The following is a 24,133-nucleotide window of genomic DNA, read 5'->3' as shown; positions in this document are numbered from 1 at the left end:
GTATTGATCAATATTATGATAGTAGCATGTCACTTCAGAAATTATCCTTGTTATCGTTTACCTACTCGAGGGCGAGTAGGAACTAAGCTTGGGGATGCTTGATACGTCTCAAACGTATCTATAATTTCTTATGTTCCATGCTAGTTATATGACAATACTCACATGTTTTATATACACTTTATATCATTTTGATGCATTTTACGGTACTAACCTATTAATAAGATGCCGAAGCGCCGGTTCTCGTTTTCTGCTGTTTTTGGTTTCGAAATCCTACACGGGAAATATTCTCGGAATTGGACGAAACAAAAGCCCACGGTCTTATTTTCCACGGAGTCTTCCAGAAGTCCGAAGAGGAGACGAAGAGGGGCAACGAGGCGGCCACACCATAGGGGGGCGCGGCCCCACCCCTGGCCGCGCCGCCATATGGGGTGGGCCCCTCGAGCATCCCCCGACTCTGCCCTTCACCTATAAAATCCTTCCGTCAAGAAAATTCTAGTGCCGAGAACCACGATACGAGAAAAGTTCCAGAGACGCCGCCGCCGTCAACCCCATCTCGGGGGTTCTGAAGATCGCCTCCGGCACCCTACCGGAGAGGGGAATCATCACCGGAGGCCTCTACATCACCATGCCCGCCTCCGGACTGATGCGTGAGTAGTTCATCCTTGGACTATGGGTCCATAGCAGTAGCTAGATGGTTGTCTTCTCCGCTTGTGCTATCATGTTTAGATCTTGTGAGCTGCCTATCATGATCAAGATCATCTATTTGTAATGCTACATGTTGTGTTTGTTGGGATCCGATGAATATGGAATACTATGTCAAGTTGATTATCGATCTATCATATATGTGTTGTTTATGATCTTGCATGCTCTCCGTTGCTAGTAGAGGCTCGGCCAAGTTGATACTTGTGACTCCAAGAGGGAGTATTTATGCTCGATAGTGGGTTCATGCCTCCATTGAATCTGGGACAGTGACATAAAGTTCTAAGGTTGTGGATGTGCTATTGCCACTAGGGATAAAACATCAATGTTTTGTCTAAGGATATTTGTATTGCTTACATTACGCACAGTACTTAATGCAATTGTCTGTTGTTTGCAACTTAATACTGGAAGGGGTGCAGATGCTAACCCGAAGGTGGACTTTTTAGGCATAGATGCATGCTGGATAGCGGTCTATGTTATTTGTCGTAATGCCCTAAGTAAATCTCATAGTAGTCATCATGATATGTATGTGCATTGTTATGCCCTCTTTATTTGTCAATTGCCCAACTGTAATTTGTTCACCCAACATGTTATTTATCTTATTGGAGAGACACCACTAGTGAACTGTGGATCCCGGTCCATTCTTTTACATCTGAAATACAACCTACTGCAATCATTGTTCTCTGCTATTCTTTGCAAACAAACATCATTCTCCACACCATACGTTTAATCCTTTGTTTACAGCAAGCCGGTGAGATTGACAACCTCACTGTTAAGTTGGGGCAAAGTATTTTGATTGTGTTGTGCAGGTTCCACATTGGCGCCGGAATCCCTGGTGTTGCGCCACACTACACTCCTTCACCAACAACCTTTACATGACCTTCATCTCCTACTGGTTCGATAACCTTGGTTTCTTATTGAGGGAAAACTTGCTGCTGTACGCATCACACCTCCTCTTGGGGTTCCCAACGGACGTGTGTTTCACGCGTTATCACGGTGGTGGAATATTTCTCTCGTCGTACCCCTGATCTTACGTTTCCCGAGGGGTTAATATACGCGAGGGCCCGCGCCTAGGGGTGGTTTGGAGCCCCCATGGCCTATCTCGGTCTCCCCTTCTAGCTTCCTCCGTTATCTGGAAAACTAGGATTTTTTGTATCTTTGTTGGAAATTGTTGGTCTTTACAAATATGGTGCCTTGACGGTCCTTTTTCCAGCAGATTTCTGGCTCCGGTGGTTAATTCTCCAATAATCATCAAACTTGCAAAAAATAGATGGAATAACATAAGCATTATTTCTAAATATGAAATATATCAATAAATAACAATAAATCTATACCTAATAATAAAGGAGCTAATGTTTCTGCCAAAATTTTCGTCCAACTTTTTTTGGGACCGTTTTACCATCCCACAAAATCGCATAATACCGTCATATGCCAGCAACGAGGACAAAACCTGTAGGGATCGCTACAGCCGCACATATCCATCACGGAAGTTTCTTTATTTTTTTCACCTCATACATGTCGCTGTACCTAACGCATGTCAGGCTGATGGTTCTCGTTGGCAGGTGATTGGTATGCTATACCGTGTATTTCCCATTTATTTCTGTTTCTTGTAATTTTTATTGGTTCACAATTGTGATGTTGTTCTTTTGATTCTTGAATTTTTTTTTTGTAGTGGATTTGAAAAAATGTTGCAATCTTAAATGGATCCAAGGAATTCTCAAAATAAAGTGAGATGTGTTATGTTACTAGACCAAGGAGACAGTGATATCTAAAATTAAATTTTGGAGCCAGCTCTTCATGGCTCGTGAGCTTGGGTAGAGGTCTTCTGAGACGTGGATGGCGAGATTGCTTCGACGCGAGCAGACTACCGCACTATCACAAAGCAGAGTTGGCGGAAGTTGCTGGTGGCCTTAAGACACTAAAATAAGTTGTTAATGCTTATTCAGATTCGGTGGTTGCATGGCAAAAAATAAAAAAAAATGGAGCTCACGTCCAAGACAAGAGATGGAGAATACGATGGTGGCGGAGCAGAATAGAAAGCTGACAAAAGGAAATGCTTGGGTTGGTTGTCAGCTAGGTCTGGTCAATTGGTGGGCTGCTCTCTCTCACAACGCACACTAACAAGCCTATTTCTTTTTGTTTTATTTCTCCTAATCCTTTTACAAAATATTTTTTTAGAAAAGAAACTCGCCGTGGTCTAGCAGAAGGTGTCCGTAGGACCGTAGCGAAGCACGGGTATTGTCCTATCTATACCTAATAATAAAGGAGCTAAGGTTTCTGCCAAAATTTTCGTCCAACTGTTTTTTAGACGGTTTTACCCGGCCGATGTCATCGCCGCAGATCCAGCGCCACCTCCGCGCGCGCGACGCGAGAGGGAGACCTGCCGCCACCGAGAGCTACACGAGCTTTGCCCGCACGCACGCCGGCGGCGGCAGGGAGGAGGGAGATCGGAGGAGGTAGTGGCGGCGGCGCTAGGGTTCCGCACGAGTCGCCCGGTGCGGGGGGCGCGCCGTGGTCTCGGCGTTGGAGACGCTTTTCTTCAGCCAGACTCTCGCAGGTTTATGGTTGATGTGTAGCCAGTAGCCTCACTGCAAAGTTCCAAGAGCAAGTGTCCGTCCGCAACGGTTTTTCCAGTATTAATTTTGTGTACAATGATTTTTCTTGTGCTTTGGAATATATGATGGACGTCAAAGTTGCAGTATCCTGAATACGGAAAATTAGTAGGTGGAGGATTCTACAGTAGATCCACCGGCAACTGAAGTTTGTTGGTTTAGTGCATCCATTCGTAGCAAGAAGCTGAAAGGAAAGGCATCACAAACTAGGACTGATGTGACAATTTATCATGCTTTGAGATCAGGTCTCTATGTTTATTTTGTAGGTTATCTTAATCAAAAAATTATCTTGAAATATAGCAATTTCTGTTGGAATTTCAACTGGATTAGCTTTGTTATTGACGCAAAAGCTGTGTATCTTGATCGGCCAAAATAGGTGTTGGTAGTGATACAATCGGCCAAGGGCACCCTCAGCCGCGCGTTCTTCATCGTCAAAGCGTCAACTGAGCAGAAGTGACGTAGAAGGTTGGCGCGCATGCTTCATCACCGATGCCTAAGCTGAGTAGCAGGATCGAGGCACCAAAGAAGCACCAGGTAACGGTGGCATTGGAGAAGCAAAGCATCAGGAAGCGTGCCGTAGCAACGCACGGGTTTTTTCCTAGTTATAATATAAAATAGTGATCCAAATTGGACTGTACATGTGGCACATGTAGGTACTGTTGCCGGTAAAATCGCTGTGTTCTAGGTAGAGTTTGCAGAGCATACAAGAGAGGTCGTCAACAAAACCGGAGATTCCAGCGACCTGCTGAATCCAACGACAAGGAAGGCGCCACGTCACCTGCATGCCCACCCGAGCCCACCATGTGAAATCATGCGATGTTCGGCGCCGATCCCCCACCACCGTGGAGATCCCTTCCTCTCCACATACGCACTCCACCTCCTTCGTCATCCACCAAGCCAGAGCCCGTCACTGACACGCCGCCCCCACCACAGATCCCGGCCGCCATGGACCAAGACATCAAGCAGCGCCTCCTCCTACCGCCCCGCGCCGCCGCCAACGGGCCCCACCGCCGCGGCAAGCCCGCGGCGCCAGGCGGCGTCGGCGTCGGCATCGGCGGCGGCGGGGGCGGCGGCGGCGTGGCCATCGACGTCCACGGCCTGAAGAAGCGCGGCGGCGGGCGGCGCTCGTGGGTGCGGGTGGACGCGGCGACGGGCGCGTCCGAGGCGGTGGAGGTCGCCAAGCCGGCGCTCATGCGGCGCCTCGACCTGCCCGCGCGCGACCTCCGCCTCCTCGACCCGCTCTTCGTCTACCCCTCCGCCATCCTCGGCCGCGAGCGCGCCGTCGTCTGCAACCTCGAGCGGGTACGCTGCATCATCACCGCAGACGAGGCGCTCGTCCTGCGCGACCACGACGCCGACGGGGCCGTAAGGATGTACGTCGACGAGCTGCAGCGACGCCTCGTCGACCGCGCCGACGACCTGCCCTTCGAGTTCATCGCCCTCGAGGTTGCGCTCGAAGCCGCATGCTCATTCCTCGACGCGCAGGTGCAACATCGCACTCTACCCGTCTACCGACCTTAGCGCGTTCTAAACTACTACTAAAATTGACTTGTCGTCCCGTCTCAACTAATGATGTAATCTACTAGCCGACCTACAGGTTAAGTACATGGTGAGCTTGATCTCTTCGATCCTTCGGGAGTTTTGCGAGGATTGAACTAAATGATTGCTATGAATTGTTAATTTGGGCTTCCCTAGTCAAAACAGTGTTAACGTCTGCTTACACTGTGATTGTCTCAACAGTCATATCCTATGACGTTCTTAACATCCACAAATCTACACCGTGTCCTGTCCTGGAAAGAATAGATTTCCTCCTGGCCTTATTGTATTGGTGACAGGAAGGCAGCAGATGGTGAAATAAGCTGTGGAGTAGATCATCCCGTATATAGGAAGTTCAGTTTGACATGTAATAGTAGTCAAATGAGGTTGCACAACACCATTGGAATTTTAGGAAATTAGACTACCCAATAAGTCGAGCCACAACCACTGGTGATGCCAAACTAACATATGTGACACACTCATCGTTATTGTTATATATTATTGCCACTTATGGACAGTTTTGTCCCAACTTTGCTGTCCACCATCTCACTTGTTTGCTAGACTTGCTCACATAAGGGGAGGAGGAGGTGAAAGGGGCCCACTGCACCTATTGGTAAAGATAACCGACGTAGCATCAGTTGTGTGGCATTGTTAGTCCTAGAACCAAACAGCCGCTGCTGTATTTTTGATTTCCAGAAAATAGAATTAACTATTACCAACAATTGTCAAAGAAAGTTAAGCCACAACCACACATTTGGTTATCACCTGAAAAATCCTGTAGTGAGCAGTTCTAATTCTCCACTTTCTGTTCTGTTTTTAGCATAATGATGTGGCATCTGATTAGAGAACTGAAAATGCTTGCAAATTTTCTCAGGCTGTTGAATTAGAGGCTGAAGCTTATCCACTGCTAGATGAGTAGATCATCTGTATATAGGAAGTTCAGTTTGCCATGTAACAACAGTCAAATGAGGTTGCATAGCACAATCTGAATTTTGGTTAATTAGACTACCCAATAAGTCGAGCCGCAACCACTGGTAATGCCAAACTAACATATGGGACACCTCATCGTTGTTGTTGTATGTGACAAATGTGGCCATCATCTTACTTGTTTGCTAGACTTGCTCACGTAAGGGGAGGATGAGGTGAAAGAACCCACTGCATCGGTTGAAAAGATAACTGCCGTAGCATCACTGCATCAGTTGTGTGGCATTGTTAGTCCTACAACAAAACAGCCGCTGCTACTTTGTTTGATTTCCAGAAAAATAGAATTAACTATCACCAACAATTGTCAATTAGAATTAAGCCACAATCACACATTTGGTTCACCTGAAAAATCCTGTACTGAGCAGTTCAATTTCTACAGTTTATGTTCTGTTTTTAGCATAATGATTTGGCATCTGATTGGAGAACTAAAATGCTTGGAAATTTTCTCAGGCTGTTGAATTGGAGGCTGAAGCTTATCCACTGCTAGACGAGTTAACAGCGAAAATCAGTACCCTTGACTTGGAGCGTGCTCGACGTCTAAAGAGCAAGCTGGTTGCATTGACTAGGAGGGTCCAAAAGGTAAATGGACTTCAGTTATATTTTTCCTGTTTCATTAGACAGTTGTCACAAGATCCATTTTCAGTCTTATGAAATGTACAATTTTCACCATTAAGGTCAGAGATGAGATAGAGCAGCTGATGGATGATGATGGTGATATGGCTGAAATGTACCTCACCGAGAAGAAGATGAGGATGGAAGCATCATTGTTAGACGAGCAAGGCCTTCAAGGAATTGGCAATAATGTGTTTGGCTCATCATTCTCTGCTCAAGTTTCCCTTTCTGCTCCAGTTTCCCCAGCTTCATCACCCCCTGCATCTCGGCGACTTGAGAAGCAATTTAGTTTTGCTAGAAGCAGACACGACAGCTTCAAGAGCTCAGAGAGCAGCCAGTATAACATAGAAGAACTGGAAATGTTGTTGGAGGCTTACTTTGTGGTTATTGACTACACTCTCAACAAATTAACTTCGGTATGAAGCGTGAATTATAGTTGCATTGTCCTCTTATTCAGTTTTCTTTCTCGTTTAAGTTACACTGGCTGACAATTTTGCTATGTACATTAAAAAAAACAGCTGAAGGAGTATATTGATGACACAGAGGATTTCATCAACATCCAGCTGGTATAGTCCCCTGATTTCTACTTTGTTCAGAGTTCAAGTAATGGACCCAGTTCAAAACAAGATTGTTGGTCATCCAAATCTTGCAAGTTTCATTTTTTTAAAATCAAGTTTCATTTACCAGAACCATATGCTTTTTAGATTATAGCTTACTGTCATATGCATTTTAGCTTCTTTTTGAACTACAGTAAGTTGTTAAAGCTCATACAGAAATTCAGTTTGACAGACTAAACAAAAAATGGCCTGTCTCTACTCATAAGGAAATGATAAGCTAACGTGGAAATGCTAGAGAACAACTTGATTGACAGTATTATCATATTGGTAAGGTAGACATGTAAAAAGTACACCACAAATGGCTGATAACTAACACAAGTTAATGTGTTAGCCTTGAACTAAAAACTTCCACTTGGCCTTATTCATTTATCATGTAGGAGTATTTAGCTTTTGTTTTTTAATTAACCAATCTTTTGGTTCTGAAATTTAACAAACAGTAGCTGTTCTCATATAGTCACTGATAGGATAATGCCCATGATGGGACTACTAGTTATTAAGAACATTGATGAGATAGAAATTTCAGTTACCTTTATACAAAACAAATTGGTTAAAGGGATTTTGTGAAAGAATAAAGCAAAATGGTTATCTTCATTTTGTCATTATCACAAATGTGGAGCCAAGCAGTAACTTTCTTTGGGAGCATGTGACTCTGTGTTTGTCATAATATGATTAGCTGGTGATGGTCAACTTATTACAGACATCACGTCTGTCATACTTTTTCTATATGTTGGATGCATTCATATTATCATGGATGCCAGGGTAAACTAGATTTCTGGATGTTTTTTCTATCGCGTGTTTAACTAGCATCTTTTCTTACGTGTGATGCTGTTTTTGCAGGATAACGTGCGGAACCAACTGATCCAGTTCGAGCTGCTGCTGACCACCGCTACATTTGTGGTGGCCATCTTCGGGGTCGTCTCGGGAGTCTTCGGCATGAACTTTGAGCAGATGGATGTGCTCAAGTTGCCGCATGCTTTTGAGTGGACGCTCATCATAACAGGTGTCGCTGGCGCGGTCATATTCGCCTGTCTCCTGTGGTACTTCAAGAAGAGAAGGTTCTTCCCCTTGTAGACGGATTCACGGCAAACCTTCTGCTGCACCCTGTATACTAGTAGCATTTGGAAATTCGCCGATTTTTTCAGCCTTGCAGGTATGCAATTGTACATACAGTTTTCTCTGTCTCTTCTGGTGAAGAAAGACATCAGGTTACACTCGGCTGGGGCTGGGTGGGCCGCACAATGTACACGTGATGTCACTTTTTGAAGCTTTCAGTTGCGATCGGTTAGCGTCGCACGGCTGGATGGTGTGATGCAGCGTGTTTGTTGCTGTTCGTGTTAGGTGTGCGGCACTGTTCCCCCAAAAGAGAAAAAGATGAAAGCAGTAGAGTATTACCGGCGTGATCAGTCAAGTACTCTCTCCAGGTTTGCCTCGTCTTATACGGCGGTACATGCTGCCTAGGGGCTAGGTAGTACGCTACTGTTTAGTTAGCAGCACGTCACATGTACATCCAGCAAGCAGAACGAAACGCACGCCACATTTTCAACCGTAAACCTGGCACGGGACCAGCGTGCAGCAGCAGCTGCGGCCGTAATGTTGGTGATGTGCCTATGTGTTTGATTGCTACGGTCCAAGTTTGTGGCGTGGAAGGAATGGACCTCTTCATTCGGTCCAAGTTTTCGCTCTCTGTTCAAAAAAAAAAAAGTTTTCGCTCTCGATCGATCGTGGTGGTGTTGCTCAGTTACTGCCGGTCGTGTTGGTGGTGACGAGGACAAGTACCTGACTGTGTGATTGTCTGATTACAAAGGGCCTCCGAATGCAAGCCATTGGATCGGATCACATGGCCTAATCATTGTACGCTCTCTCAGTAAACAGTTGATTGATTGTACGCTGATCAGGATTCAGGCCTCTCATGTCAGAACTACAATTCATGCACAAACATTGAAGAACACCCTGAAAATTCGTAGCAAAATAATTATTCATCTACAAATTATGTTTATTTGAACGTGCCCTAGGCTGTGATACACTTATTTATGAAACATCAATTTTACTACTCACGTAAAGAACTTTTGGTCTGTTTATTTTAGCAAAACATACACTCATGTAAAGAAATCATAGAAAATATAATTGCCCGTCAAAAAAATGTGGCCAATGATTAACACAAATTTCAACTCCAAGCAAACAATGCATTTACATACATTTTTTTTTCATGGACACGTCATGGAAAAAAGTGCCATTTCATAGAATAAATGCCAAAAGGCCGTTGTACAACATGTTTATAGCACAGGCGCCAAAGAAACGCAATTCCGCGCTACCTCATAGAAAGGCAACACGTAAACACTACGGAACTCGGCATCTCCACTTATCCAGTGGAGCGAGAACGCCTCTAAAAAACCCAGCAGCTCGCCACAACTCGGCATCGTCGGAGATCCTCGAAATCACCGCAACTTTGGAGGGGGTCACACCCTCGAAGACCACGTCATTCCGATGACACTATAGACACCAACAGATGAGTGTCACACGAAGTCGCGATCTGCTCCCGGCCCTCTACGCTTCTCTTGCAACCATCAGACAAGCCTGGTGTCCAGTTGCTGTATCCAGTGTAGCTTGCCCCATCAACGTAGATCGGTTGCCCAAGCTCGCATGCCAAGATGCAGCCTCTAAGGACTCACCCATCTGTGATCACAGAAAGGGTATGCCGCCGAGTGAGGAAGACCACGCCTGCTCTGCTCATCTGTTCCTTGCTGCAAGCCAAAGGAACACCCTGCAGTTCGGCGGTCGCGATCGCCAAATTTGTAATGCACCCGCCATCTCAACCCTGGCACCAAACATCTCTCGATAATACGAACGGGTGGAGTAGGAGTAATCCTTCTCCCAACCCCAGCGAAAGGCTTCTTCCACACCCTTGGTAAGGGTAATGTCTACCAGACGATCGACCACCTCGAACAACTCTCTGATCGCAGGCACACCTAAATCCAGAGGAAGGTCGTCCAACCAACCACCAGCTAGGCCCTCGTGGACCCTGCGTTGCTTGATAGCACGCTTGCCGCAAGCAGGTTTCGCGCTATGTCGCATAGCCGTCCATCTGGGATCCATCGATTCGTCCAAAAGAAGGTGGACGCCCTGCCCCATCACTGAGTAGGTCACCCCTTTGAAAAGTTTCCTCACCATTTGGGGCACCTGGATGTTAAGCTCCTTCCACGACTTATAGTCGTCAACTCGCTGAAGTCACAACCATCTAGTTCTCAGAGCTATGTTCATCATCCGAAGATTAGGAATGCCAAGGCCACCCCATTCATTGAGGACGCACACTTTGTTCCATGCCACTAAGCAGTGGCCACCCTTCACATCCTTCTGAGCGGAAGCTTCTTCTTATGATAATCTCAATTTGACCGGGATGCCTAGGGACATTATGGCGAAAATGGGTAACGCAGAGAGTGTCGCTCCGACTAGCTCATGTGGTCCACGATTACATACACGTCTATGCATGCTTCTTTTTCTTTAAAAACAGTAGACGGGTCTCTGCATCAATTAATGCATACCAGGTTCGCATTGTAAAAACAAAATAACACGGCAACCTTGCGTATAAACCGCCGAATCATCGTATTGTCGTGTCCGACAAAGGAGCAATGCAGCATCTCTCGAAGCAAGGGGGACACAATTCACAGTAAACTTCAAGTTGGCACTATCATCTACGGAGTATATCTACACTAGATCCAGCTAGCTCTTCACGCGACTACAAGTCAAGACCGTGAGGACCAAAACACCTCGCTAACACAAATCTACTGCTAAACACTACGAGGCACCACCAACCAATACCAGCGGCAGTAAATTTCGAGCTGCTGCCGCTACTGCTCCGGACACCTCACTCCGCCTCCTCCCCCTCCGCCTCCACCTCCTCCATTGCCCCTACCTAGGGTTCCTTCTCGGCTGCTCGCGCGCCGCGTCGCCGTCGCCGTCGCCGTCGCCCTGGAGGAGGGTTGTGCTGCTCGCTGCTCGCTGCTCGGGAGTCACCCGAATCGGGCCTCGCGGGAGCCTATTTCCTCGCCTGCCGCCGCTGCTTCCGAGGTTCTGGAATTCAGCTTCCGGTTTCGTCTCCGGGAGCTCGCGGCGGGGGTTTTGGGCGTTTCCGGGGTCTAGATCGAGGCCCGCGAGCCCGCTGCGCGCAATGCCGCGGAGGTTGGGCGTCGATTGCTAGGGTTTTGCTCGCGGATTTGCGGAGAGGGGGCCGGGGATCGTCTGGAATGCGGCGGGGTACCCGCGGCCCGGTGCTTGGTTTGGCGTTCCCCGAGCGGCGCCTCGTCGATTTGGTTTCCTGCTAGGCTCGTGAAGGCGAGGAGGAGGGGTTTTGGGGGGAGGATTTGCTGATTCGGTCGCAATGTCCGGGTCCAGCTCAAGGGGGCGGCTGTCGCCGGCGTCCGGCGGCGGAGACTCCGAGCCGAGGTCCGCGGGGAGCAGGACCAGGTCCGTGTCCGCCACCCGGGGCCGGAAGGCGTCGCCGAGGCCCGGCAGGGATGCGGCAACAGCGTTGGAGGAGAAGAAGCCGGCTGCGGGCCCCACGTTGCTGCCGTCCCTCAGCGTGCCGGCGGGGATGCGCCGTCAGGAGCTGCTGCTGCGCTCGGGCTTCTCTCTCGACGCGTCCTGCTCGTCGGACGCGTCCACGGACTCCTTCTGCAGCCGCGCGTCCACGGGGCGGATCGGGAGGCCGGTGTCCGGGCCGAGGAGGAAGAAGGCCGTCCCTCAGACTGACCATAAGCTCGCTGCCATGCTGGAAAGGGAGGCTGGATCCGCTTCTCCGGGTTGCGCTTCTGGCCTCAAGAGGAGGTGCGCCTGGGTGACGGCTAATACTGGTGCGTCTTTTCTTGAACCACTGCTCCGTTGAACATATAAACCTATATTTCGTTTAGCCCAGTCGTTTTTAGCACTGCAGTAGTGGTTTTGTTGTAGGATGAGGAGGCAATCCGCATCAGATCCAAAATGCAGATCAAAACTACTATATTTTTCTTGAGTTTAAAATGCTAGATCCTAAATGATGCGAACCTGGGACCAGGATTTTATCATTCATTTATGGTTGAAGCATTTCAGGGTTCTCTGATCTTTAAGATTCCAAATGTTACCAAGAGATTCCAAATGTTACGAAGAGATGTTGCAGTTAGTAAGAAATTTTATGATTAAAGTAGTTAGTAAGCTATCACCATAACCATAAGGAGCTACATTGAAAGAAGCCTGCCATTCTGCCATTAGAAGTTACTCAGTGCATTAGTGTTCTTGTTTAGTTTAATGTGTCAAATGGATTTGGTGTGGATGTGTGTAAAAAACACTACTGAGTTGTATGCAAAAATTAGGTATTACTAGATGTGACTAGGAAACCGCAGAATCATGCCGTAGTGGTCTTAATCACACAGGAGCTTTACTCTGGAAAAGCTTCACACAGTGGTTATTTAGTGAAGGGTATTTTCTAGTTCTACTTACTGAAACAACATATACATGGATATTATGTAAGATGATAAGCATGGTCGTTATCTTACAAATGTCAAACAATGTTTTGTCGGCTAGCAGTTTTTTTTTTCAAGAACATGTAGGAGCAGTATCTGTCATGCTCTACATATAGGCCTATTGCTAATCTTATTGAAAAAAAGTAGGTGAAAATGAGAAACTGGTAGTTACCTTCTTAGCAAGCTAGGAACTTTCTCCGTTTTTATGTGACTAGTTGTGTGACCTATCCAAAGAAATTTGCTTTGAATGCCCATGAATTTTGTGTATAATTGCTAGCATTATATTGCATAGTATGATGCATGTGGGCTACTCCTGTTGTTTTCCAATAGCGATGTACAGATCCTAATTCAACAAATTTCACTGATCACAAATATGGATGATTTTTACTGAAACCTTCACGAACCTGTAAACTAATTTGAAGTAGTTACTAGAATCTTTACAGATTTCCAAAATTGGAATGCAAGTTTGAGGAATCACTTTTCACATGCTTGCCTGGTCATCAGCTTGATATTAAAGTATACAGGACTTGATCCTTTTATTTCCTGCCTCTTTTTGCTCCAATAATGTTGTTTTCACTGCTAAGGGCCTTGTAATATGTAATAACAGTTTTATCTTCTCACGTGAGTCATCCCTTCAACAGTGATAGTGCAAAGCTGCAACAGAAATCCAGTGCAGGACTATCCTAAATTTGGGGGACATGAACTTATATTCCTAGCACAGTGTAGGATTACATTCATTAGTGTTTTCAGTTTTCGCATAGCTGGATATCTTTCTTTTTTCTTATTTTGATTTAAAGTGCATATTTGGTGCAATGAGAGCAAACTGCTTGTACCAGTAATCTGGTGTTTATTTTGAGACTCCCTCGTACGTACAAATTTTCCTATCTTATTATCCATGGTGCTTCATTTGCTTTGTATGATCCATGCCGCAGTCGTACCTTTCAAAATCTTACTGTTATATTTATTGCGTTCACAATTTAATCATATTCACTTGCAATTGCAGATCCATGTTATGTTGCATTCCATGATGAAGAGTGGGGAGTTCCAGTTCATGATGACAAGTATGCAAATATGAACATTGATAAAGCTACTACTTTGTTTACGCACATGGGACTCTTTGTAAAACATGGTGTTTTATCCTTCTTTAAAGAATGTCTTATGAACTACATGTTAATTACAGGAAGTTGTTTGAGTTGCTGGTACTCTCAGGTTCATTAGCTGAGCTTACATGGCCAACAATTTTGAACAAAAGATCTGTATTCAGGTAGTTCTCTATACTTTTGATATGCTTGGATAACGTTGGCATCTGGCAACCCTGCTAACATCTTAGGTTGTGTGCTTCACAGGGAGGTTTTTATGGATTTTGACCCAGCACTGGTCTCCAAATTAAGTGAGAGGAAGATCATTGCACCGGGAAGTCCTAGCAGCTCCTTGTTATCTGAACAGAAACTGCGCGGTGTTATTGAGAATGCGCGACAAATACTGAAGGTTAGCTTGCCCCTTTACTCATAATAATTCTATGGCACGGTAGTGCCAATGTCGATTGCTGAATCCAAGTTCTGCTTTTGGATTAAGAACAAATGAAAATATGATATGGTTGTATTTAAGTCTACTGAAGTTTTTGTAACTCCACATATCAAAATAAACCTCTACCTTTCTTACTGATATTTGACATCCAGCGTCCTGCACCCCTTTTACTGAAAAAGAGCTGCATGCGATCTTTGCCCAAAAATATTCTTTAACTGTGTGTTTTCTTATCACCATGTCCTTACTATTGCAGATCATAGAGGAGTTTGGGTCATTTGATAAGTACTGTTGGAGCTTTGTGAACCACAGACCAATTTTGAGTACATTCAGGTATCCCCGTCAGGTTCCTGTAAAGACATCTAAAGCAGACGCCATAAGCAAAGATTTGGTCAGAAGGGGTTTCCGCAGTGTAGGCCCAACAGTCGTGTACACCTTCATGCAAGTCACTGGCATGACAAATGACCACCTCGTCTCTTGCTACCGGTTTGCTGAATGCGCCACAACTGCAGCTAGTGCTAAGCTTACCGGATCAGGCACTGAAGCAAATTCAGGTGGTGGCGACCATGCCACAGAACAGATGAATGGGACCAACGGGCTTGCCACTGATGCCGAGCTTTCCAGAACTATAGATGAACTCAGCATCTCGTAGCGGCGGTTAGGAAGGAAGTTCGAGCAATGTATAAGTGTGTGTATTTTGCGTATCGTAGTTTAGTTTCTCTGCTTGTCAAGACGATTGAACGACAGCATGTAATGATGTATATTCTTTGTGATACAGATGCATTTGTTTCCCAGAATCTGTAGTGGAGCTGGCTTTTCAGGTTGGCCCGTTGAGCTCAGTAGCTGTGATTCCGTGAGCAAGGAGATTCCTCTAGCACCTCTTCATCTTTTTTGGCAGGCAGCTCCCTGAATAAGCGGAAACATGTAGTAGCACCTCGGTCAGAATGCCTATGTTGTTCACCTGGAAAATGAAAAATAATATCCATGTTCCTCTCTACCACCTGGAACTGAGCAACGAGCAAGACGTAGTTCTGTAAAAGGTTTGCCATAGGTTGCCCAGGGGAACAACTGTGAGAGGAAAAGGCCCAGGTTTTTCTTGCGTGAGATTTATTATACCCCCTCGGTTTACTAATGTAAGACCTTTACCTTCTTTCGTAAGTACATGTATCTAGGCACATTTTGGTTTGTAGGTTCACTCATCCTAATCCATTTTAATATATGTAAAAGTTCTTACATTAGTGAGGGAGTATGTTTTTTCCATAGCGGATAACAATATATTCAGCATGGCACAGTTCAACAATCACAACAGAGCCTGGAACTCGATCCACGAGGTGGACTATTGGCTTGCCCCATTCTTTTTTTGCTGGAAACCAAGGTATGCCCTCAATTGTTCGGAGTTCTGATTACTATGGTGTTTTGTGATTTTTACACTTCCGAATCTGCAAATGTTGCTGTGACAACAAAGTGGAAACCCTTAACTTTATTGATGTTTGTACCGATGTAATAGTGAAAGTGCTGGAGTGTTTCTATTCATGAAAAAAAAATGTCAGATCTCTCTTAATATCTTAAAATGGGTAAAACTCGGTAAAAGTTTTGCTAAATGGAGTAATTCGGGTGAAAATTTAGTAAATAGGGTAATTAGCGTCAGAAGAGTGTAACTCGGGGGTAAAAACCAGAATTCTCCCAGATACTTATATTCTTTAAATACAAAATTGTGGCTCATGTAACACGAGGATGTGATTCATGTAAGATGAATTTATATTAGGATAAAGCTTAACTTTGCCTGTCGATGCGATGCAAGCCTCTCGTACTCCATCGTAATTTGTTGGCTTGGAGATTCGTTGCCTCTCTTCATAGAAAGTAGAACACGGTAAAGATACACCTCCCAGCTGGCCAGCTCTATCTCCATCGTTCTTTTCTACCTGTCGATTCTACCATTGTTAAATTTGTTAGCTTGGGGATTCGTTGCCTTTGACAATTTTTGTTTAAAACGAGGCAAAAGCTTTATCTTTCGATAAAGGAGAAGCAAACATACAGTGGCCTAAACCATCAAGAAAAGCAAATAAAGAGGAAAAGAGGCAACTATATCCGCCTCTGCCAATATAGAAAATAAAAGATGGTAAAGATACCTCCCAGCTCCATCACTCCACCATTCTTATCTAGCTTTCTTCAGCCATTGTTAACTCTTATCATACAGTAATCATGTGAGCTTTGCTACTTAGAAAGTTGATCCATCCGTATCCATTTAGTCACATCGGTCACTAGCCGTGGTTTCAGTACACGTAGAGGACGCGACATCGATCTGAAGAAGAGTAGGCACATAATTCTCCAGTCGAAACGGAAGCCGGAATGGCGGATGAGACCGTGGAAGCATGGGTCGTGGACGTGGAGAAGACTCTCGTCGACTCCCAGCCAGAGGCGGAAGGGGCAAAGTGGATGGCTCAGAGCATCTACCTGGTGCCGGCGCGCATGAAGATCCTCGGCGCCGGCGCCTACAAGCCGCGCACATTGTCGCTGGGCCCCTACCACCATGGCGACCCCGACCTGCTGCCCATGGAGGTGCACAAGCGCCGCGCGCTCCGGCACGTTGTACGGCGCTCCGGTAAGACGGCCAGGCAGTTCGTCGCCGGCGTGGAGGAGGTCGCGGAGAAGCTGGAGGGCGCGTACGCGGATCTCGGCGACGAGTGGCGCGGACCAGGCAACAGAAGCCGCTTCTTGCAGGTGATGGTCACCGACGGGTGCTTCCTGCTCGAGGTGATGAGGATGGCCGCGGCGGGGGAGCACGTCGGGGACTACGCTCCCAAGGATCCAGTCTTCAGCATGCATGGCCTTCTGTACACAGTTCCACACATCAGGCTGGACATGGTCATCATGGAGAACCAGCTGCCGCTCCTCCTGCTACAGAAGATCATGGCCCTGGAGAATGTCAATACTAATTTGGTAAGCGTTGCATGCATATTCGAATTGCCATCGCGGCGCATTTCTCTAGTTAACTAACCATCGATCGGATTAATGCTTGGATATCTGCCCAGACCGACGAATTCGCCATCAACCGAATGGTGCTGGAGTTTCTGTCCACGATGTTGCAGCCGCTTCCGCCGGGCATCGGGCTGGCGCTCCACCCCCTCGATGTTATCCGGCGGAGCTTCCTCTCCGGCCAGGACCAGTTAACTTCGATCACACAGGGCCAGGGGTACAGCATCCCGTCGGCGTTTGAGCTCTACCACGCCGGGATCAGTTTCAAGGCGGGCAGTACGATCAGCCCACGTTGCATTAGCTTTCAGAATGGCGTGCTGACCATGCCTCGGTTTGTTATGGACGACAGCAGCGAGTACTTTTTTCTCAACATGATGGCGTTCGAGCGGCTCCACGCCGACGCCGGGAATGACGTGACGGAGTTCGTTCAGTTCCTGGGCAGCATCCTCCTGTCAGCCCAGGACGTGAAGCTCCTGTGCTCCGAGGGGGTCATCGAGAACATACTCCACGAGGACGAGGCGGTCGTGGGCATGTTCAAGCGGCTCGCCACCGACTTCGTGGTCGTGCGGGGCAGCGCCATCGGCCACTTGTACCAGCAGGTGTACATGTACATTTGGAACAATCCCTGTCGGGGACTCACCTACTGGTTCACGCAGTTCGTCAACACCTACTTCCACACCCCTTGGAAGGCCATCTCGCTCTTCGCCGGCACTCTCCTCCTCATGCTCAGCATCGTGCAGACCTTGTACGCCGTCCTATCTTTCTATCGCAAAAAGGACTAACGTACCTTTGTGACTTATGATTGATATTATCACTCGTGTTGCTTTGATGAAAAATTTGCGCTTTTAAGTTTACTTCATCAGACTCCTTATGTGATTTTTATTTTGAAAACATAGTACTTCCATCCCAAATGGTTTTTTGAGATTTATCAAAATTTAGATGTATTCTCAGAAAACAACCTTCATGGAACGGAGGGAGTAAAAGAACTCAACTAGAAAGATCTTGCTTTCAAGAAATTAGCTCGTACTTCAAACAAAAAAAAACCCTTGCCAGGCAGATTACTAACGATAAGCAGATATGATCTTCCAAAGAAAAAGAAAAAAAATCCTTCTACTCAGTAGATCAATTCAAACAATTTCTGACTAGTCGATCTGCAACCCACGGCCTACTTCTGAAAGACATAGTGACAGAAACTGTTGACATAACAAATAGAACATACTACTGTACACATATATTGCTGTACTGTAAATAAGACTGGTAAGCAAAGAGAAAAGAGAGGCAGCCAACAAGTAGACCATTCAATGGCAAATCTGAAAGAAAAAAATCGTAATCTCCAGTACAGCGCACCACAAATTAAACTGATAATGATCAATCTTACTGAGATAGTAATACCTTGAGTATGTTCCAGGAAATAGGGCGATAACACAAAGGAAAACTGAAGCACATAGTGCCAGAAAATTACAGTCATCTACTCCATGACCAATATGCATCCTGAGAGCCTGTAACCTGTTTCTCCTCCTCGCGTCGCCCCCTCCTGGCGACCGGGGAGGCGAAACCCTAAAGCGCGCCGCCGCCGCCCCCCTCCCCTCCTCTCTCCCGTCTCCGCCGCTCCCAGAGGCGCTGCCGGGCTAAGCCCGCAACGCCGGTGAAGGGGGCGGTGGGGATCTGAGCTCTCGGCTCCCCCCGCGGTGGCTAGGTGGAGGATCTCCGCGGCGGGCTCGCCATGACCTTGGAGGCGGCGCGACGGGCTCTCCTCTCCAACGGCCGGCCTCCGGCTCGGCGGATGGCGCGGCGAGGCTGGTCCGGCGGCTCCCTCGGTGGGGGCTCGGGACTGCGAGGCGGCGGCCTTGCTCGGTGAGGCGCCACCGGCTTCGACGGCGAGCGGTGGGCGCGGATGCGGTCCGGTATCTCGGCCGCGTGGGCGGCGAGGTTCCGGCGGACGGCGGTCGTGGCGCGGGGCTGCTCCGGTGGCTGGCGGCGCCAGATCTGAAGTATCCTCTCAACTGCTCTTAGGCGCTTCCCACCACGCTGGATCTGGAACTCGTGGGCCTTGTGCCGCCGGTTCCATGGCTGGAGGTGGTGCTGGTGGTCGGAAGTAGAGTCCGGGAGAAATCCCTGTGCCGGTCTCGGCTGCGACGGCGGCGACGCCCGAGTGGCGCCGCTTTCCTCCTTGGTGGCGTCGTCGAGGTACTCCCTTCCCTTCACCCCACCCCTGTTGTGCTCCCGGGGTGAAAATCCTAACTTTGTTGGGCGGCGGCGGCGCCATGAGCGTCGTGTCCTCCTTGGAGGCGCTGCTTTTGGGACCTTCGGGGTGTGCGGTTGCTGCCTTCGTGCAGTTGGGTGGTGGCGGTGCTGCTCCGCGACACTGCTCTTCTACATCAACGACCAAGTCCGCGGCTTCGGCTCTGCGTGGGTGAACCCTTGGCGGGCGGCATGGCTTCGCTAGGTGAGCTCGGGCTGCGAGTATTGGGGCTCTGTTCTTGCCCTAGGTTTAGGCTTGGTTCCTGCTTTGTGCTCTGCTCAAGGGGAGTGTCTCCATTGCCGGCGGTTCGGCGTCCTTTCGAGCCAGGACGAGGGGGTAGGGACCCTCTCCGGCAATGGAGGAGTACTGACAGACGACAGATAGATCAGGGGCAAGCGGGTCTCCGCTGCTTCGCTTTCGATGCTTCTACCTCGCTTCACCTCCGTCGCTCACGGGTGCTTCGTTCTCGCTTGAGGACATCGAGGACTTCAGCTGGGTTTCTTGTGTTTGTGTTTGCTGTAGTTTTGGATGTTGTAAGCTGTTCTCAGCATTCTTGTATCATCAGCCGCTTGGGCTTTATTAATTTAAAGCTGGGCACTTTGTGCCTTATGTTTAAAATGAACAGAATGAACGATGCAATAGAACAAGAGTTAAAACAAGTCGGTGTTAATGATGGGTAGCACAAAACCGATTGAGATTGCGAGGTGTCAAGATGCTGGTCTACTCCTGATCGGAACTCTTCTCCATGTCCAGTGGCTCGAGATTTCCACACTCGCTGCTCTTCCTCCTGCTTGGCGGCGGCGTCGAGGGCCTCGTTGGCGTCGGCAGCGGCAGCCATTTTGGCGGCCTTCTCGATGGCCTGCTTGAACACCTGCGCGGCCTTCTGAACGCGGCTCTCCAACTTGCGCATGGCGTCCTTGAAGTCCTTGATATCCTTGTCAACGACCTCCATCGCCGCCTTCAGGCGGGCGGCGCCCTTCTTCTTCTTCTCCTGGGCGATGAACTTCCACGTCACCTTCTCGAGGTCGCTTTCCGCCTTCTGCACGGTCTCCTTGAACTCCTTCATGCCCTGGTTCAGGACCTCCTCCGCCTCCGCGCGGACGGTGCTGAAGTCCATGGTTTGGTTGAGTTGGAACTTGGGAGCGGCGAAGGATGAGAAGAGGGGACAATCGGTGGGTTGCGTTGGGAGTGGCCAAAGATCGCTCGCAGCAGTAGTACTATATGGAGGAGAGGAGGGACGCGGGGTTCATTGTTAAAAAAATTATTTTAAGTTTAGGTCGATGCGTGCATCCTCTGCTAGGAGAGGGTGTGTTCGAGTCTATTTCTGTATCGTACTCCGTATTAGGCAAGGTTTGCAAATCAGTGCTGGACCTGTTGTTAGAATATGTGTCGTGTACGTGTTATCATATGTAACCAATCCGAGTTATAAGGGTTTGGGCAGAGTTCTTATCTGTAACGGATCTGTTTAGGATCCTCTTCTTGTACGCCACGCTAGGGGCAATTCCTGGCTCATATAAACACGTACGCGTGCCCGAGACAAAGGGTAACGCTTCCAAACAAATCTACCAAAACTTACATGGTATCAGAGCTCCTCTACTTCGACGAGATCTAGCGATCATGGCGACGCCGGCGGCTTTGCCGAATCTATCTGCGTCGCAAGTCACCGAGAAGTTGACAAGGGCGAACTATCTCCTCTGGAAAGCCCAAGTGCTTCCAGCAATTCGCGGGGCTCGACTCATCGGGTACATGGATGGATCGATCGCTGCACCTGAGGAGAAACTCCCAGGGAAGGAGAAGGGCTCGTCTTCATCAGCTGAAAATCCAGCGTATGCCGACTGGATTGCGATGGACCAACATATCCTGTCATACTTGATCAACACCCTCTCCAAGGAGGTCCTAACGCAGGTCATCTCCAAAACCACATCGCACGAAGCCTGGAGCGCGCCGGAGAACATGTTCTCGTCTCAGTCAAGATCGCGGATCAATAATCTGCGGATTCAGCTCGCCAAAGGCTCCAAGGGAAACTTGACTGTCGCCGCATACTTTGCCAAGACGATAGGGTTTGCCGACGAGCTCACTGCAGCTGGAAAGCCACTCACTGAGGATGAAGTGGTGTCGTATATTCTGGCCGGACTAGAAAGCGACTACAACTCGCTGGTCGCCGCCATTGATGCGCAGAAGGAGCATATCACTCTAGATGATCTGTATGCGCGGCTGTCTAACTATGGCGCGCACAATGCTCTGCTCGGAGAAGCAGGGACTACAGAAGAGTTCAAGTCTTCGGCAAACTCTGCAGCACGAGGACGCGGCAACTACAGCTACCGTGGTGGACGCGGAGCACAGCGTGGAGGCCGTGGTCGCAATGGCGGCTACGGGAATTGAGGAGGCTGCCACTTCAACAACAACAATCGTGGTGGCCGCAATGGTGGGCGTGATCGACCCACATGCCAGATCTGTGGCAAACCTGGCCACGGTGCTACTGATTGTTGGCATCGGTATGAGGAAGACTATGAACCTGAAGAGAGGGTGGTTGGCTCCGCTAGCACATCCTCATATGGAATAAATACAAACTGGTACACCGATAGTGGTGCTACGGACCACATCACCGGAGAGCTTGAAAAGATGGCCGTCCGGGAAAAATACAGAGGACAAGAACAAGTGCACAATGCCAATGGAGTAGGTATGAAAATTAGTCATATTGGTCAATCACTTATTCGCACTCCCCATAAAAATCTGAAAGTTAAGAATATTTTGCATGTCCCTAGTACATCAAAGAATCTCCTTTCTGTTCATCGCCTCACTCTTGACAACAATATTTTCATTGAGTTTCATCCATGGTTCTTTTTGATCAAGGATCAGGTCACGAAGAAAGTTCTGTTCAGAGGTAGATGTAGGGGTGGGCTTTATCCCCTAGTTCCTCAAGATTGGAGATCAATTAAACTAGCCTTCAATGTCACCAAAATTTCCTCGTCAAGATGGCATAGTCGTCTAGGGCATCCTTCTTTTTCTATTGTTCAACTATGCTTAGGAGTAATAAGATTTCATCCTTAGATGATTCTAGTATAGATTCAGTGTGCGATTCATGTCAAAGAGACAAAAGTCATCAATTACCATATCCTACTTCTAGCAGTGTCTCAAATTTCCCCTTGAGTTAATTTTCTCTGATGTATGGGGACCAACTGCCACTTCTGTTGGCAAGTTCAGCTATTATGTAAGCTTCATTGATGATTTTAGCAAATATACATGGATCCATCTTATCAAAAAGAAGTCTGATGTTTTTGATGTCTTCCAAGATTTCCAAGCACTAGTTGAACGCCAGTTTGGGAGGAAAATTCTCTCCCTTCAATCTGACTGGGGTGGCGAATATGAAAAACTCAATTCTTTTTTTCAAAACTATTGGAATATGTCATCATGTGTCTTGTCCTCACGCTCATCAACAGAATGGTTCAGCAGAACACAAACATCATCATATAGTAGAGATGGGTATAGCTCTCCTAGCAAATGCAGGGATGCCTCTAAAATTCTGGGATGAAGCTTTCCTTACAGCAACTTATTTGATCAATCTGACTCCCAAGTAAAACTATCAACTTTGACACACCCTATGAACGTCTCTTTCATACCAAACCCACTTATTCCTCCCTTCGTGTGTTTGGATGTGCATGTTGGCCTAATCTTCGACCTTATAATTCTCACAAGCTTGCTTTTCGCTCCACACAATGTGTGTTCTTAGGCTACAGTTCTCGTCATAAGGGTGTCAAATGCCTAGAAGTCAAAACTGGTCGAGTCTATATCTCTAGGGATGTAGTATTTGATGAAACAGTATTTCCGTTTCAATCTCTTCATCCTAATGCCGGTGCACTCCTTCGTAAAGAAATTATGCTTCTTCCTGAATCGCTCCATCCTTCCTCCGTCTTTGATCATGGGGGTGTGAATAATGTTGATCAAAGGACTAATCCTGCTAATACTATTGCTAGTGTTGGTGTGCACAATTTTGCAGAAGAAAATGGTGGTGGAAATCTGGCGCAAAACGGTGAAAATCCGGGCCAGAACAATGGTCAAGCAAGCGCTGGATCAGAGGTAGATCCGCCTGCCACACCTGGGCGCCAGACTGACGGATCCCCATGCAGATTTGCTCCGGGATCGATGCGGCCAGGCGGGCCAGGGCGCAGCGCCAGCAGCAGCAGCGTCAGAGGGGGAATCTCCCGCACGATCGACCAACAGGAGCATGACACGTCGCAGACAAGCACGGCTGTCCACCAGGAAAGCGACGTGAGATCTGCGGGCCAGGGGACAACTCAGCAGTGACAGACCCTGGCAGCATCAGATCTTCTGTGCAGTCTTCAGCAAAGAGTACTGAATCTTCTGCGGATCAAAATGCTGCAGCTACACGTATGGCTACCAGGTTACAAAAAGGGATAAGTAATCCAAAAAAATTGTTTCCTGGTATGATCACATATGCTATGCTAACATCTACAGGTGAACCTGAAATCTTAGATGATGCACTCAAAAGTGAAAAATGGAGGAAGGCAATGGGAGAAGAATATGAAGCTTTGATGAAAAACAAAACTTGGCATTTGGTACCACCAAGTAAAGGTAAAAAATTAATAGATTGCAAATGGGTCTATAGAATCAAGAAGAAATCAGATGGTACTGTTGATAGATATAAAGCTCGTCTAGTTGCCAAAGACTTTAAGCAACGATATGGTATTGACTATGAGGACACTTTTAGTCCTGTAGTTAAAGCTGCTACTATTCGTTTGGTTTTATCTATTGCTGTAACCAGAGGATGGAGCTTAAGACAGCTAGATGTGCAGAACGCGTTTTTGCTTGGTGTTCTGG

General features: G+C 47.4%; 3 protein-coding genes across 3 annotated transcripts; all 3 read left to right on the top strand.

The window, feature by feature from the left end:
• Positions 1-4,241: 4,241 nt before the first annotated feature.
• Positions 4,242-8,367, top strand: LOC124676465 (magnesium transporter MRS2-C-like). The gene is made up of 5 exons (XM_047212519.1): positions 4,242-4,796; positions 6,282-6,410; positions 6,506-6,859; positions 6,962-7,009; positions 7,898-8,367. The coding sequence occupies exons 1-5, from the start codon at positions 4,257-4,259 to the stop codon at positions 8,129-8,131; spliced, it is 1,305 nt and encodes a 434-aa protein (XP_047068475.1). The 5' UTR covers positions 4,242-4,256; the 3' UTR covers positions 8,132-8,367.
• A 3,068-nt stretch (positions 8,368-11,435) lies between these two features.
• Positions 11,436-14,915, top strand: LOC124676894. The gene is made up of 5 exons (XM_047212908.1): positions 11,436-11,907; positions 13,556-13,613; positions 13,733-13,816; positions 13,899-14,040; positions 14,333-14,915. The coding sequence occupies exons 1-5, from the start codon at positions 11,436-11,438 to the stop codon at positions 14,726-14,728; spliced, it is 1,152 nt and encodes a 383-aa protein (XP_047068864.1). The 3' UTR covers positions 14,729-14,915.
• A 1,510-nt stretch (positions 14,916-16,425) lies between these two features.
• On the top strand, positions 16,426-17,834 carry LOC124671767 (UPF0481 protein At3g47200-like). The gene is made up of 2 exons (XM_047208098.1): positions 16,426-17,016; positions 17,109-17,834. Exons 1-2 carry the CDS (start codon positions 16,426-16,428, stop codon positions 17,832-17,834), a joined length of 1,317 nt encoding a protein of 438 aa, XP_047064054.1.
• Positions 17,835-24,133: the final 6,299 nt, after the last annotated feature.

The sequence above is a fragment of the Lolium rigidum genome, chromosome 7 (assembly GCF_022539505.1).
Source record: "Lolium rigidum isolate FL_2022 chromosome 7, APGP_CSIRO_Lrig_0.1, whole genome shotgun sequence".
NCBI classification, from domain to species: domain Eukaryota; kingdom Viridiplantae; phylum Streptophyta; class Magnoliopsida; order Poales; family Poaceae; genus Lolium; species Lolium rigidum.
This window is presented reverse-complemented; position numbering and strand designations above follow the sequence as displayed.

Bases quoted from the DNA above. Each gene is read 5' to 3' on its own strand.
- LOC124671767 (XM_047208098.1), top strand. From the start codon at position 16,426: ATGGCGGATGAGACCGTGGAAGCATGGGTCGTGGACGTGGAGAAGACT. The intron at 17,017-17,108 runs GTAAGCGTTGCA...ATATCTGCCCAG, and splicing joins AGAATGTCAATACTAATTTG to ACCGACGAATTCGCCATCAA.
- LOC124676465 (XM_047212519.1), top strand. From the start codon at position 4,257: ATGGACCAAGACATCAAGCAGCGCCTCCTCCTACCGCCCCGCGCCGCC. The intron at 4,797-6,281 runs GTGCAACATCGC...AAATTTTCTCAG, and splicing joins GCTCATTCCTCGACGCGCAG to GCTGTTGAATTGGAGGCTGA. The intron at 6,411-6,505 runs GTAAATGGACTT...TTCACCATTAAG, and splicing joins TGACTAGGAGGGTCCAAAAG to GTCAGAGATGAGATAGAGCA.
- LOC124676894 (XM_047212908.1), top strand. From the start codon at position 11,436: ATGTCCGGGTCCAGCTCAAGGGGGCGGCTGTCGCCGGCGTCCGGCGGC. The intron at 13,614-13,732 runs GTATGCAAATAT...TGTTAATTACAG, and splicing joins GTTCCAGTTCATGATGACAA to GAAGTTGTTTGAGTTGCTGG. The intron at 13,817-13,898 runs GTAGTTCTCTAT...TGTGCTTCACAG, and splicing joins AACAAAAGATCTGTATTCAG to GGAGGTTTTTATGGATTTTG.